Source organism: Rhinolophus ferrumequinum, chromosome 4 (genome assembly GCF_004115265.2).
Source record: "Rhinolophus ferrumequinum isolate MPI-CBG mRhiFer1 chromosome 4, mRhiFer1_v1.p, whole genome shotgun sequence".
In the NCBI taxonomy this organism is placed as follows: Eukaryota; Metazoa; Chordata; class Mammalia; order Chiroptera; family Rhinolophidae; genus Rhinolophus; species Rhinolophus ferrumequinum.
The window spans coordinates 103,995,805-104,012,197 of NC_046287.1; the positions used below are offsets into that span (position 1 = coordinate 103,995,805).

Below are 16,393 nucleotides of genomic sequence, written 5' to 3' on the forward strand. Positions count from 1 at the left end.
CTCATAAGTGATATTGGTCTTTAGTTCCTTTTTGGCACAATCTTTAAGATGTCAGTGATATCGTTGTATTATAAAAATGCTTAGGAAAATTAACATTCTTATATGCTTAATTAAAACAGTAAAAGTGAAAATAAATGAATTAAATATTCAACTCAAAAAGAAATAGAAACCAAAATAAACTAAAACAAAAGGAAGAAAAGAAATATATAAAGGTAGAATTTACTGTGTTAGGAAATAAAAACAGTACTAAAAGAATTCAAAAGTCTGCTTCTATGAAAAATCAGGTCTTTTAAAAACTAGAAGGAAAAAAATACCAATAGTTTATCTAATCAAGAGAAGAGGCTTTAAAATGCACAAATTCACAAAATAAGAAATGACAAGTTAGACTTAACACATCAAAACAGAAAGCTAAAATCAATCATAAGAGACTACGTTGTATAAACCTATGTAAAAATTGTGAAAACCTAGGTAGATTAAATGAGTAAGTTTCTATGAAAATATAATTTTCTTAAATTGACTCCAGAGCAGATACAATAAAGCAGAGAAATTTCCATAGAAGAAACAGAGATTATTAAAGAACTACCTCACAAAAAGAAATTGGGCTCAAATTCCACCCAATCTAAACCAGGTAGGTAATCTCAATGCTATTTCAACCATTCCAGAGCATAAAAAGGTAGGAAAATAACATATATATATATGTGTGTGTGTGTATTCATATACATGCATATACACACACACACATATACATGAAATTTTATGTTATATATACTTATTTAGCACAGTGAAAATTATATGTATACATATATATGAGTGTGTGTATGTATATAATATAATTTTCACTGTGCTAAATAGGTAATGTATAACATAAAATTTCCAATTTTAAACATTTTTAAGTATACAGTTGAGGGGCATTATATTCATAATGTTGTGCAACCGCAACCATCATCTCTATTTTCAGAACTATTTCATGACCCCAACAGTGACAATTAAGCCAATAACTCTTCATTTTCTTCTACCCCTAGTTCCTGGTAATCCCTAGCCTACTTTCTGTCTCTGTGAATTTGCCCATTCTGGATATTTCATATAAGTGGAGCCATACAGTATCCTTTTGTGTCTGCTTTATTTCACTTAGCATAATGTTTTCAGTTTCATCCATGTCATAGCATTACTTTTTATGGCTGAGTAATATTCACTGTATTTATATATCACATTTTGTTTATCCATTCATCTGTTGATGGATATTTGGGTTCCTTCCTCCTTTTGGCCTTTGTGAATCATGGTGCAACAAGCATTGGCATATGAGTATCAGTTTGAGTCCCTGTTTTCAGTTCTTACGGGTATATACTTAGGAGTGGAATTCCTGAGTTATAGGGTAATTCTACATTTAGATTTTTGAGAAACTGTCAAACTGTTTTCCACAACAACTATATCATTTTACATTTCTACCAGCAATATATGAGGATTCCATTTACTGTGTGTACATCTTTGCCTTTTACTGTACTTATTTTCCATTTTAAAAATTTGTTTTTTTATTATAGTTCTTCTTAGTAGGTGTGAAGTGCTATTGCTTTGTGGTTGTGTTTTGCATTTCCCTAATGACTACCGATGTTGAGCAGGTATTCATGTGCTTGTTGACCATTTGTGTATCTTCTTTGGAGAAGTATCTATGGAAGTCCTTTGCCCATGTTTGAATTGTGTTGTTTTTCCTTTTCTTGAGTTGTAGGAATTCTTTATATATTGTGAATGATAATCCCTTTTCTGATACCTGATAATTACTGTCTACCATATGTAGACTGTCTTTTTATTTTCTTGATAGTCATTTCATGCAGAAAAGTTTTTAATTTTAATGAAGGCCAGTTTACCTCTATTTTTCTTTTGTTGATCATGTTTTTGGTGCCATATCTAAGAGTTTGTTGCCAAATCAAAGGTCTAGATGCTTTATCCCTATATTTTCTTTTAACACTTTTATGGTTTTAACTTTTATATTAGGTCTTTAGTCCATTTTGAATTAATCTTTGTTTATGACTTCATTCTTTTGTCTGTGGAGATCCAGTTGTCCCAGCACCATATGTTAAAGAGACTGATTTCCCAATGGAATGGACTTGCCATACTTGACAAATACTAATTGGCCATAGATGAGTGGGTTTATTTCGGGACTCTCAATGCTGCAATCAGGAAATGAGTCCTCCACATTTGTTTTTCTTTTTCAAGATTGTTTGGATATTTTAGACCCATTCCAATTTTATATGAATTTGAGGATTGGCTTTTCCATTTCTGCAGAAAAGGCTATTAGAATTTTGATAATGATTGCATTGATTGTTTTGGGTAGTGTTGACTTTGTTAAATCTTCCTATCTATGAACTTGGGAATGCCTTGTCATTTATTTAGGGCTTCCTTAGTTTCTTTCAGCGATCTTTTGTAGTTTTCAGTGTATAAGTCTTCAATCATCAGTTATATTTATTTCTAGGTATTTTATTTTTTTTAGGTACTGTTGTTAATAAATTTGCTTCATTAATTTTATTTTCAGATTGTATATTGTTATTGTTTAGAAATGTAACTGATATTTGATGGTTGATCTTGTATCCTGCAACTGTGTTAATCATTTGTTAGCTTTAGTAGCTTTGTTGTGGATCCCTCGGGATTTTTTTCTATGGAGACTCATGTCATCTTCAAATGGCCATAATTATAGTTCCTTTCCTATTTGGATGCCTTTTATTATTTTTTTCCAAATTATTCTGGCTAGAATTTTGACCATTATGTTGAATAGAAGTGGCCAAAGTAGGCACCCTTGTGTTAGAGGAAAAGCTTTGTCTTTCACTATTGAATATGATGCTAGCTGTGGGTTGTTCATATATGGCATTTAATACGTTGAGGTAGATTTTTCTAGTCTTTGCCTGTTGAGTGGTTTTTTTTTTTTTTTAACATAATGAAAGGATGTTGGATTATGTCAAACTTTTTCTTCCCATCATTTGAGATTATCATGTGGTTTTTACCTTCATTCTATTCATGTGCCATATTACATTAATTATTCTTACACTAAACCACTTTTGCATTACTGAGATAAATCCCACTTGGTTATGGTGTTTAATACTTTTAATATGTTGCTGAATTTGGTTTAATAATATTTTATTCTGGATTGTTATATGTATATTCACAAGGGATACTGGTCTGTGATATTCTTTGTTGTGATATCTTTATCAGTCTTTGGAATCAGGGTCTAATAGAATGGTCTAATAGAATAGGGATGGGAAATGTTCCATTCTACTTTGATTTTTGGAATAGTTTGAGAAGATTTTGTGTTAGTTCTTTAAATGTTTGATAGAATTCACCAGTGAAGTCATTTGGTCCTGGGCTTTTCATTATTGGAAGGTTTGTAATGACTGATTTAATCTCTACTTCTTACAGGTCTGTTGATATTTTCTATTTCTCCTTGAGTTGGTTTTGGTGGTTTGTGTGTTTGAAGGAATTTGTCTATGTTGTTTATGTTATCCAAGTTGTTGGTGTGTAATTGTTCATGGTATTTAATCAGTTGTTTCTGAGGGAGATGGGAACGTCCACAGTATCATCCCTTCTTTTGTTTCTCTGGTTTGTTCTTTGCATCTTTTGTTTGTCTTAGTCTAAGGTTTGTCAGCTTTCTTCAAATGATTAACTTCTGGTTTTGTTGACTCTTTTTCTATTCTCTATTTCCACTTTAATCTTTATTATTTCCTTTTGCTGGCTTTGGTTTTAGTTTTCTCTTTTTTTCTACTTCTTTAAGGTTTAAATTACGTTACTAATTTGAGAACTTTTAAAAAACACATATGTACAATTATAAATTTTGCTCTGATCACTGATTATTCTGCATCCCATTACTTTTGGTATTTTGAGGTTTGGCTTTCAGTCATCTGTTAAGTATTTTTAAATTTCCCTTGTGAGTTCTTTGACCCACTGGTTAAGAGTGTGTAGTTTAATCTCTCTATTTGTGAATGTTCCAATTTTCCTTCTTCTTGTTCATTTGTAGTTTCATTCTGTTAAGACTGAAAAAGATACTCTGTGTGATTTCAGTCTTTATAAATTTATTGAGACTTTTTCATGGCCTAATGTATGGTCTGTCCTGGTGAGTGTTCCATGTGCACTTGAGAAGAATATTTATTCTGCTATTGTTGGGTGGAGTACTCTATATGTCTGTTAGTTCCAGTTTTACAGTGTTTTTCAAATCCTGTAATTATTGAAATTCTGTCTGGATGGTCTATGCATTATTAAAAGTGGTGTATTTATTGAATTCTCCAACTGTTATTGTAGAATTGTCTATTTGTCCCTTCAGGTTTGTCAATGTTTGCTTAATATATTTTGGGACTCTGATATTTGGTACATATATGTTTATAATTGTTATATCTTCTTGATGAATTTATCTTCTTACCCCAGTATATATTGTTTTTCTTTGTCTCATATCAGTTTTTGATAAAGTTTTTAAAAGTTTATTTTGTTTGGTATCAGTATAGCAACTCCTGCTTCCACTTTCTTTTAGTTACTTGCATGGAATATCTTTTTCCATTATTTCACTTTTGATCTATTTGTGAACTTGTATGTAAAGCAATTCACTTGTAGACCACATATAGTTGGATTATTTCCAGTCTATCAATGTCTGCCTTTTGATTGGAAAATTTAATCTACTTATAGTTTGTTATTCCTGATAAGAAAGGATCTTTTTTCTGACTTTTTGTTTTGTTTTTCTGTATGTCTAATACCTTTTCTGTAACTCATTCCCTCCATTAATGCCTTCTTTTGTATTCAGTAGATTTTTTGTAGTGACTTGTTTGATTCTTTTCTCATTTCCTCTTGTGTATAAATTTTAGATGTTGTCTTTGTGGTTACCATGGGGATTACATTTAACATTTAACATCCTAAGTTTATATCTGTCTAATGTGACTTGATAACTTATTTTAATTGGCATTTTAAAACTCTGTTCTTATATAGCCCCATTCTCCTTATATTGTAATAAATTACATCTAAACATTGTGTGCCTAATAACAGAGATTTACAGTTATTTTTTGTGAATTTGTTTTAAAATCATGTAGGAAATTAAAAATGGACTTACAAACTAAAAATATAATAATACTGCATTTTATGTTTGTCCATATAGTTAAGTTACTTACAGTAAAGATCTTTATTCCTTCATTCTGCTGAAGTTACTGTCTAGTTCCTATTCATTTCAGCATATATCTTTGACTCTTCGGCATTTTTAATAGGGTAGGTTTAGTGGTAGTGAATTCCCTCAGCTTTTATTTGGGTATGTCTTTATTTCTTCTTCATGTTTGGATAATAGTTTTGCTGTCTTGTTTGAAAGGTTTTTTCTTTAGCATTTTTACATAATGTCATCTCACTGCCTTTTGGTCTCCATGCTTTCTGATGAGACATTGGTGGAAAATCTTACTGAGGATTCCTTGTACTTGCTGCTCAAGATTCTCTGTCTTTAAATAGTTTGACCTTAATGTGTCCTGTTGTGTGTCTCTTTGAGTTTATCCTGCTTGTAACTTGTTATGTTTCTTATTTTTTTACATTTGTGTCCATTATCAAATCTGTGAAGTTTTCAGCCACTATTTTTTCAAATAATCTTTCTGCCTGTTCTCAGTGTTTCTTCTGGGACTCTCAATACACATGTTGGCCCCCTTGATTGGTTTCACAGGTCTCTTAGGCTTTGTTCACTTTTCTTCATTCTTTTTTTTCTTTTTGCTCCTCAGACTCTGTAATTGTAATTTTGTTATTGCTGGTTGTTGGTGAAAGTCCTGACTCTTTCAACTAGTTCTCATCTCGAGGGGGTATCACCTAGGGGGTGATGGGGTAGCTCTAGTTTAGGCTTTCTACTTGGCGTTTTCTAACAACACCCTGACTGGGTTGCTGGGGCCCGGCATCGCCTGGAAACCAGTCCAAGGTGCAAGTCTAAGCTCTCCACTTGGCCTTTGCTGGTGTGGGTAGGATTAGTGCCAGATTTTTTTCTGTGGTGTTTGGATGGTGTGGAGGGGCTATTGTCTAAAAGTTTTTTGTCTTCTTAGGCTATTATTCCAATTCTATTTCTCCATTAACTTTGCTGGTTTCAAGATGTTTTTGTCTTTATTTTTATTCAAATTATTAAAATTTTTTCAGAAATTTGACTGTGATGCGTTATGGTGATTCTTTCAGTTTATCCTTTGTAGGATTTGCTCAGCTTCTTCTATTTGTAGGTTTCTGTCTTTTGACTAATTTGTAATGTTTTCACACGTTTCTTTGAGTGATTTTTCATCGCTGTCCTCTTTCCTCTGCCTCTGGGACTCTAGTGACATGAGAGTTACATCTTTTGTTACAGTCCTACAGATCCCTGAGGCTCTATTTTTAAAAAGTTTTTCCCTCCAACTTTATTTTGTTTCTGTTGTTCAGATTGGATAATTTCTGTTTTTCCCTTCACTGATTCTTCCCTTTGCCTTCTCCATTGTGCTATTAGTACCACCCATTGGGGTTTTTGTTGTTGTTAATTTTTATTAATGCTTGATTTTTTTTTTTTTTTTAAGAATAGTTTCAGTGTTACAAAAAAATTGAGCAGGTAGCATAGAGTTTTCATGTTATAGCCCCCTCCCCTCAGTTCTCCCTTTGGGTGACACCTTAAATTAGTATGATACATTTGTTACTGTTAATGAAGTGCTACTGATATATAATTATTATTATGTAAATAATAATAATAGTTCATTCAGATTTCCTTACTTTTTACATAAGGTCCCTTTTCTGTTTTAGGATTCCATCCAGATTGTCACGTTATATTTAGTATTGATGTTACCTTAGGCTCTTGGTTGTGACTCTTTTTTTTTTTTTACCCATTCCTCACTCCTCCCCTTTTTTTTTCTTTGACCTTGACAGTTGTTAGGAATCAGGTATATTGTAAGATGCCCCACTATTAGAATGTCTGATGTTTTTCTCGTCATTAGACATACTGAGGCTGTGGGTTCTTAGAAGGAAGATCACAGAGGTGTTTACCTTTTACACTTTTGCCATTTTCTGTCAGCATGATTTATGACTGTTAATGTTGATCACCTTGCTGAAGTAGTATTTTTCAGTATTTTCCATTATGAAGTCTCCCTTTCCTCTCCCCATTCACATATTATACTCTTGGGAATGACGTCATTCTTGTTTAGTGAGGAAATTATATGTAGATACCTGGGATTTTCTGCATAGGCAATTTGTCTCTTCTACATTAATTAATTTATTCAGTCATTAATTAATATCAGTAGGGACTCATGGATATTTATTTTATACTTTGGCTTATAATTCAGTTGTGCTTTATTTAATTTTTTTGCTCGCAATTTTTTACCTTTGGTCATTGGGAGCACTTTGACTTGGCTCCTGTGTTCGTTTGACATACCTCTTCCATTGATTTTTCTTTTTTTCTGTTACAGATTTTTTTCAGTTGTAGAATTTCCATTTGGTTCTTCTTATATCTTCTGTTTCTTTGATTAGAAACTCTATTTTTTCCTTATTAAGTGGATTTTGTTTTTTGTTGAAGTGTTTTTATTATAGCTGCTTTAAAAATCTTTGTCAGTTAATTCTAACATCTCTGTACTTTCAGTGTTAGCATCTGTTGATTGTCTCTTTCTGTTTAAATTGTTGTTTTCCTTGTTTTTCATAGGATAAGTGATTTCTTTTTTTTATTGCAGCCTGGACATTTTCGGTATTTTGTTATAATATTCCGAATGTTATTTAAACCTTCTGCTATAGCTGGTTTTATTTGACATTGCTCTGGCAGGGAAAGGCAGGCGCCACCTCTCTTTTGCCCATTAGAGATAGAAGTTCAGGCTCTCTACATGGCCTCTGTTGACACCCGTGGAAGGAGGAGTCGCTCCTTGTTACTGCTGGGTGGGTGGGGATAGGAGTTCTGGTTCCTCTCTGAGCTGTGGCTGATTCCACTCTGAGCAGGAGGAGTAAGGTACCTTCTTACTGTTCCCCACATAGCCTCCGCTGACACCAAATGATTCCACTCTAGTGGATATCAAAAGTTTTCTTTGTTCTTTTATGAATAAAAATTATTTTAAAATAGTTTCATCTTTTCATTTAAAAATATTTTCATGTTTCATAATTTATATACTATATTTTCATAATTTATAAGTAAATAAATGGGAATCCATGCATATATTGTTACTGATAAAGGGACATGTTTGGAGACCACTACACAAGACGCTCTACTGAATGTCTTTTTTTCCTGTAGCCTGGGAACTAAATCATATGGTAATCTTTTCTTCCCTGCCTTTCCCCTCCCCTTTTGACCTTTGTCTCTGCCATTGCTCAATTAGTTTCTGGAGTATACTGATACAGGTCATTAATAGTCGAGTTCCTGGCAGTGGAGACTAATCCTTTCAATTATTTTTTATTTTCTTGCATAGTGTTGACTTTCATGGAAAGCAGGATGCTTTCTACAAGGAGTAAGGATGTAAATTCATATGTACTGGAAGCTATCATGAATTCTTTAAAATGAGTTTCCAAAACAACCCATTTGCAGATGAAAATTGTAACTGCATAACGTCCAAATCACTTAAGTTAGAATGCTTTGAGTTATCATTATAAGTATTAATAGACTTTAATGAGATCTTAGAGTACATTGTCATCTAAGAGAAATAAATGGTTTTGCAAGGCCTACTTATAAATGAGTCATATCTAAGGGTGTATTTTTAATTCCTTGCCCCATTATTGTTTTATCATTAAATGATGTTTTCTATAGGATATTTAATAATTCTTCTGTAAGTTGGGCCCTGGGGATAGGACAGATAGGCATTTTTTAAAGTTGGAATGAGTTTGTAATTCACAAACAGGTAATTAAGAATCAACTTTTACAGATTGCTTATTTGCCTTTCAGTCTAGCAGCCTTTCTTAATATGTGTTTATAAAGTATTTGAAAATCTCTTTTTAGGTAGGTAGCCATCCAAGCTTCCTGAAGGAGGTTCGAGATCACATGCAGGACTCTTTCTTAATGCAGCCTGAGGTAAGCAGGAATGTAGCTGGGGTTAAGTAATTTCATGCACTGCTACTGTTTTTATTATGTATCTGAAAAGTCATGTGCATTTTGAAGTACAGGCACGCCTTGGAGACACTGCGGGTTAGGTTCCAGACCACTGCAGTAAAGCGAATATCGCAATAAACTATGTCACAGAATTTTTTGGCTTCCCAGGGCATGTAAAGGTTATGTTTACAATGTACTGTAGTCTATTAAGTGTGCAACAGCGCTATATCTAAAAAAAGTACATACCTTAATTAAATATTTATTGCTAAAAAAATGCTAACCATCATCTGAGCTTTCAGTGATCTTTTCACTGGTGGAGGGTCTTCAATTGGTAAAGAACTCAGTATCTGCGCATCGCAATAAAATGAGATATGCCTGTATATTAAAATTTGTGAACTTAAAAAATGTCAAATAATTATTTTCTTACTTCTATAACATACACAATCTTTCTTATTTCACTAAACTTTACATGTATTTTCTTGTGATAAGCTCATTTGCTTTTAGGTTTTTATGTTGTTAAACAATTATTTTCAGATACAATTTTTTAATGCACAGTACTTTGTCCACAGTGGGCACTTAATTATAGGATATAAAAGTGCCTCTCTTCTGTGCCTACTTGAAAGATAAAAAAAATCCTTTGTTTCAAAATCATTTCCAAATCTATATTCCCATTAATATAGATGAATAATACATGAATACAGTTAGGAATAATTGTAAATACAGTACAATGATCAATATAAGGAATTTTATTTTGATATAATAATAATGTTATCTGATTAATCTACAGACCTTATTCACATTTTGTCCATTAATATCCCTTACAGCAAATGGAAAAAAATTTACAACTTATCTGGGACCCATGTAATCCAGGATCATAGGTCATTATTTCATTAAAATTTTTTTGGTCTTCTCCTTACCCCCTTCTTTTGAGACTCCAATTGCAGATATGTTAGACTTCCTGCTCTTGTCCTATAATCACTGTGCGTCTATTATTTATTGGTGTTTGTTTTTTGTCTTGTTTTCCTTTTTGCTTCCTGTTGGAGAATTTCTATTGTTGAATCTTTAATTTTACTAATCTTTTCTTATCAAATAAACCTCATCAAATAAAATGGGGTATATTTTTCTTTTATTGCAGGTCTTGTATTTGTCATCTCTCGAAGTTCCATCTGGGTCTTTTTTATATCTTCTATTCCTTGCCTCATTATATTCATGTTTTCCTTTATGGATTTCTTGAATATATCAGCATATTTATCATAGGTCTTTTAACATCTTTGTTTACTACTTTCATATCCATCATTTCTAGATCTTTTTCTGCAGCTTGGGTTTTTATTTCTATATAACGTGTTGTATTGTGTTTTGTGCAATGTTTAAAAGCCATTGTTTCATGTCTTTTGTTTAGTGTTTTGGTTGTGAAAGGTGGGAGATTAAATCTATCTAGTCTCTGTTACTCCATCATGGCTGGGGGTGGAAGTCCTGTCTGCTTTAATGTGAAACAGTTCCCCATTTCTTTATCTTTCATGACCTTGACGTTTTGAATACTACAGGACATTTGGTAGAGTGTCCTCAGCTTGGGCTTGTCTGATGTTTTCTCAGGATGAGACTGAGGGAGTGCATTTGTTGGCATGAGTACCTCATGAGTGATATTGTTTCTGTTTCGTGCACCCACCAGGAGGCACATGATGTCTTTTTGTCTCATAACTGTTTGATAAGCTGGCTCACATGGTTAAGGAGGTGTCTGTCAGATTGTCTTTTTCCCTCTGTATTTATTAAGATTTTTTTTGGGGGGGATATATTATGCTATGTAAATATCCTGTTGCTTTGCAGACTTTTTACCCACTATTTTTAGCATCCATTGTCAGAAAATTTTTAAAAATTAGAGGTAGTAGATGTATGTTAAAAGAAAAATTATAAACTATACAATAATGAAGAAAAGTAAAACAATAGTGTGTAAATTTTTCAGACTTTTTCTCTGCATAAACATCTTGTAACATAAAGAGACACTGTTAGGGTTTTATTGAATAAATGAAGTTTTACTTGAATTTATCTTTTAATCTTCACTTAGTGTAAAATTAGTACAATATCATGTCATTGTTGAAGTTTTATGACCACTTCCCCTAATCAGGATTCTTTACTGTTTTTGTGCTTTTGACTCCCTTGGTAACATGGGTAGATCAGTTCTCAGAATGTTGTTTAATGCAGAAAATAAAATACCTATGATTACAACTAGAATCAATCAAAATGGTAAAACTTTAAAAATTTTTTTCAAATGTAATGTATCTACTTTATGAATTCACTAAGTAATAAGATAGTATGGTTAATAACTACAATCTTTTCTGAAGTAATGTTGAACATAATGATATATTGAGCTATCTGCCAGTCTGATATAAAAAGCTGGGGATTTTTATTTTTGACAAAGTCACAGATTCTGCTAAAACTAGTGTGGTTTGTTGCCTTCAATCTGAAGCAAAGAAAATGCCACATTTCAGTTAGATGTTGATGAATATAAAGGAAATATTTTTTCCACGCAATGCCATGGACCCAAGTTAGTTTATGTTGTATTTGCAGCTGGGAAGTAGGATCCATGCTGGCTAGAGCTTGGTGCCCATTTCCTAGATTATATTTGCAGCAGCAAGGACATGAAACTTTTATCTCTGGAGCCCCTACTCATGTTGTCCACTCACTTGGTCAAAATGTACTAAATGACATGTATTACTCACATGTAAAAGGAAAAATTAGAGGAAAGTTTTTAAATCATATGATTTAAGGTGCTGAACGGCACCTTCCAGACCTACGGTCAATTTTGATATCCATGTGGAATTGACTAAAATGTAAGGCACCTCTTTTCAATGAGTAGACTGAATTTGCCCTAAACTCACATTATATTTACCTTTTACCTTACCAGTATCTTGTTTCGATCAGTTCTACCTCATTTTTTTGCACCGAATTTGAAAGTAGGTTTGTTTTCCCCCATGCCTGAATGAGGAATATATTAATTGTGAATTTACACAGTTAGTTACATTCCTTTAAATCACACAATGCATATTTATAGGATGCATGAAATTTAAATATTATTCTGATTGTTTACTTATGAAGCAGAGAAAACATGGCACTAACATTTATTTCTCTTTTTGCTAATGTTCTTCCATTAAATGGGTCCTTTTGTTTTTGAAGTGGTGGTAGCAGCTATGAAAGTAGCTGTGTTCAAATATTTTCAATATTAATGATTCTATCTTTCTGGTAGTACTTTCTCATTCTCTTCAGATAAAAGTATTTGTCAGTGTGGACCAGTTGCTAATTTAGCTCCTTGTTTTACTTGACTCAGTTCAACTGGTCTACTTTTTATTAGTACATCTTAAAATTTACTAATTACTTAACCATTCTGCCAATAAAATCATTGTCATCTTGAAGGATGTTTGTAATAAATTTAAAAAATCTAGTCCAAGATTAGATTAGATGGTTGGACTTCATTTATGAATTACTGGTAAAAGAATTCTTTATAGGTGGCTGGCGCGGTGGTTCAGGCGGTTGGAGCTCCGTGCACCTAACGCCAAAGGCTGCCAGTTCGATTCCCACATGGGCCAGTGGGCTCTCAACCACAAGGTTGCCGGTTCAACTCCCACAAGGGATGGTGGGCTTGGCCCCCTGCACCTAAGAGTGAACACGGCACCTTGAACTGAGCTGCCACTGAGCTCCTGGATGGCTCAGTTGGTTGGAGCGCATCCTCTCAACCACAAGGTTGCCATTTCGACTCCTATAAGGGATGGTGGGCTGCACCCCCTGCAGCTAACAATGGCAACTGGACCTGGAGCTGAACGGCACCTTCCACAACTACGATTGAAAGGACAACAGCTTGACTTGGAAAAAAATCCTGGAAGTACTGTTCCCAATAAAGTCCTGTTCCCCTTCCCCAATAAAATCTTTAGAAAAAAAAAGCTTTATAGGTGCTGCTAGTGGAAATTTTATGCATACATCTACTGGGAGCGGCTTTGTTTTTCTCTCTGTAATCCTGTTATATATACAATGGCAGGTGTCCTGATATTTTTAGTATTCCTAATTTGTATGGTGGTGTCAGATTTTAAACATTCTTTTTATCTTCCATTGTTTTATTGATGTGTTTTCTTTGATCTTTTCCCAATATAAAAATTTAAATTATAACATAGGCCTTAGGAAAACGTATTGTCATTCTAAACTAAAACCAGAGCATTCGCCTCTACAGTCCTGGTAACACTGGAAGACTCAAATTCAACTTAACAGGCCTATTCTTCTTCTTTGTTACCATTCTTTGGCTATTGATAGGTATTTCTTTCTGGAAGCTACTAGAAATTGAAGATCAGTTGATTTCCACTTTGAAAATAAAACACTACGGCTTCCATTAAATGTTATTTGAGTAAATGAGAAATAGACAGCATGGGTTATTTTCTGTGCTACCAGATGAATATAGCATTCCTTTCTGGCACATAAATAGCTGGGTTTTCTCATACCTGTTCTATTTGTTGTATGCTTAGAAAGTTGATTTTTTTATTTTATGATGTTACTTATTTGTTTATGGTTATTGTTTTTACCTTCAATTTATTACCTTTATTGTCTAAAATCCTTTGGTGTTCGTGAAATTTATCCACACAGTTTACCCATTTTGTTATTTTTGGCCTGATTGTCATCTTCCTGACATCTGTTATTCATCCATCCATGGAACATTTTGAGGCCTTCTTATATCATCATATTATATTAGATGCAGGTGACTAAATAAAATGATCTCAGCATCAGGTGGAAAGATGGATACAGTTATTTTGCAACAATATACGTGATATTTGATTTAACTGGTGATGACAGTTTTGTAATTGCTCAGAAGAGCGATCAAATAAAAGTTGCTCTATAAAGCTTGCCTTTCCTTGTTTGATTTCTACTTGTGACTATCAAGTAAATTTTTTAATACAAACATACCAGTTCATTTGAACTGTATTTTTGTAAGACTATGTGTTCAGTGATATTGCTTTTGTCTAGTAATTTTCAAAGTGTACCTCTTTGTCTTACCTTCATATATTTTATCTCATTTCTTTGAATTATGTCAGTGTTTGCAAATTTTACCCTTGGTAGAAGAATTGACTTCATTATTATCTATTGACTAATTATTAACTTTAGTTAATAGCCAAAAAATCATTTTGAATGAGGTTTTTTGAAATTAAAAATACTAATTATTTTTTGTATTTTGTGGTTGAATAAGGTTCTATATGTAGTAAATAGATGATAAATTAGTTTTAAGAGATGTTCCAGAAGTGCTTGAAGCAACAGCAGCTCAATGTGATAAGTATTTGACAGCTTCAAATTATTTCTCTGAAGGACTGTATTCACTTGATTATTAAGACTTACATTTTAGGTACATTTAATTTCTTCTGTCAAATGTCAAAGAAGTATCATTATTGTAAACAGAAAACACTGCCTTTCTTTAATATTCAGTTTTTACTTACCTATATGTAAGGGATTCCGTTAAACTAAATAGAGAACGTACACTTTTTGAGAGTTAGCTGAGATCATTACTTTTTGTTTGAACCTGATTCAGCTGCATTGCACTTAACAGTTCTGCATCCAGACGCAGACTTCTCACTCACTAAATCTGATTCAAGATTAACAGAATTGTTTTGCAGAGAGAAGAGGTGTAATGAAAAATGTGATAATTTTTTTCTAGTTAAATTATGGTTTTCTTAATATCTTTTTATGTTTCAAATTTTAGAAATACGGAAAACTGACCACTTGTACTGGTTGCCGAACACAGTGCAGGTTTTTTGATATGACCCAGTGTATAGGTCCTAATGGATATATGGAGCCATACTGTTCAACTGCTTGCATGAACAGTCACAAGACAAAATATGCAAAATCACAAAGTAAGTTTCAGGGATTTGGGAAGTTAAAAAACTTTAATAACATGACTAATTTCCTAAGTATTCTCTCTCTTTTAACTTCATTTTTATGCTTGTTTTAACTGCATGAACTTACTTTTTTAATGGTTTTGGTCATTCCATATTTCTTTTAATTTTTAAATTATTGATGAAGTTCTTTCCATATCTATGTTATTAGCTAAAACTGTTTTTTTCATTCCAAACATAATCTAACTCTGAGATTGTTTTGTGTATCTTTGTGTGTTTTAGAGACCATAATATCAGACTCTTTTGTGACAGTATTTGTTAAGGTGTAAATAATCTTGGAAATTAATAAAAGGATAATTTACAGAAAGTTCCATTAATAAACTATTCTGAGGTCAATTAAGATGTTTTTTAAAAAACTTTTGTTATTTTATAAACAAATCAAATATGTACCTTTTCTCTCCTAGGTTTGGGAATTATTTGCCATTTTTGTAAGCGAAACTCTTTACCTCAATATCAAGCCACAATGCCTGATGGAAAACTGTATAACTTCTGCAATTCCAATTGTGTGGCTAAATTTCAGGTGTGTTACTTATTTTGCATATCCCTCCCTTCAGTAAAATATACATACATAAAATATACATACATAGAAAATAAACAGTGTTGTATGTTTTGTTTTTACTTAAGGTGCTAATTTTTACAGCTTGTTGAGGGTCAGATTGGTAGGTGGAGATTTTAGAGTCACAGTAGACATAGCTGCGTCAGCTATCTACTTATCCCAGGTAATCTAATTGACTTTTTTTTTTTTTTTTTAAAGATTTTATTGGGGAAGGAAAACACTGTGTACTTCCAGGACTTTTTTTCCAAGTCAAGTTGTTGTCCTTTCAGTCTTAGTTGTGGAGGGCGCAGGTCAGCTCCAGGTCCAGTTGCCGTTGCTAGTTGCAGGGGCGCAGCCCACCATCCCTTGTGGGAGTTGAACCGGCAACCTTTTGGTTGAGCGTATGCGCTCCAACCAACTGAGCCATCTGGGAGCTCAGTGGCAGCTCAGCTCAGGTGCCATGTTCAATCTTAGTTGCAAGGGGTGGAGACCACCATCCCTTGCGGGACTCGAGGAATTGAACTGGCAACCTTCTGGTTGAGAGCCCACTGGCCCATGTGGGAATCAAACCGGCAGCCTTCGGAGTTAGGAACATGGAGCTCTAACTGCCTGAGCCACCAGGCCCGGTCCCTAATTGACTTTTTAATTATACTTATGATATAGGAAGGAAATTAAATTGAGCTCAGTGCCTGATGTGTATTTTCTTAGGTGGTTTGAATAACATCATGTGATTCTTAAGGAGAATTCTGTTTTATGAAGGGTGTAGGTATATTTAGCCTGGAAGTGATAAGTATAAATGTTTTCTTCAGATGTTAGAAATACACTGGGTAAAAAGAGGATTGGACTTGCTATGGTAAGTAGCACCTAATTTAATACAAGATCAGTTTCAAGTAGACATTTTTCATTCCTCAGAGGTGGCATATGGATAGTTTGAGAAGA

At 33.4% G+C, this 16,393-nt stretch overlaps 1 protein-coding gene across 5 annotated transcripts in view; it reads left to right on the forward strand.

The window, feature by feature from the left end:
• The window catches only part of ZMYM2 (zinc finger MYM-type containing 2), a 94,450-nt gene that overhangs the window by 37,144 nt on the left and 40,913 nt on the right, over positions 1-16,393 (forward strand). For all 5 annotated transcript variants that reach the window (XR_004422878.1, XM_033104765.1, XM_033104766.1 and 2 more), the window contains 3 exons: positions 8,909-8,980; positions 14,727-14,877; positions 15,324-15,439. Coding sequence is in view for 4 of the 5 variants with exons in the window: in XM_033104765.1 (XP_032960656.1) it covers positions 8,909-8,980; positions 14,727-14,877; positions 15,324-15,439 (339 nt within the window). In the remaining variant the exon portion in view is untranslated. The remainder of the gene's footprint in view (positions 1-8,908; positions 8,981-14,726; positions 14,878-15,323; positions 15,440-16,393) is intronic.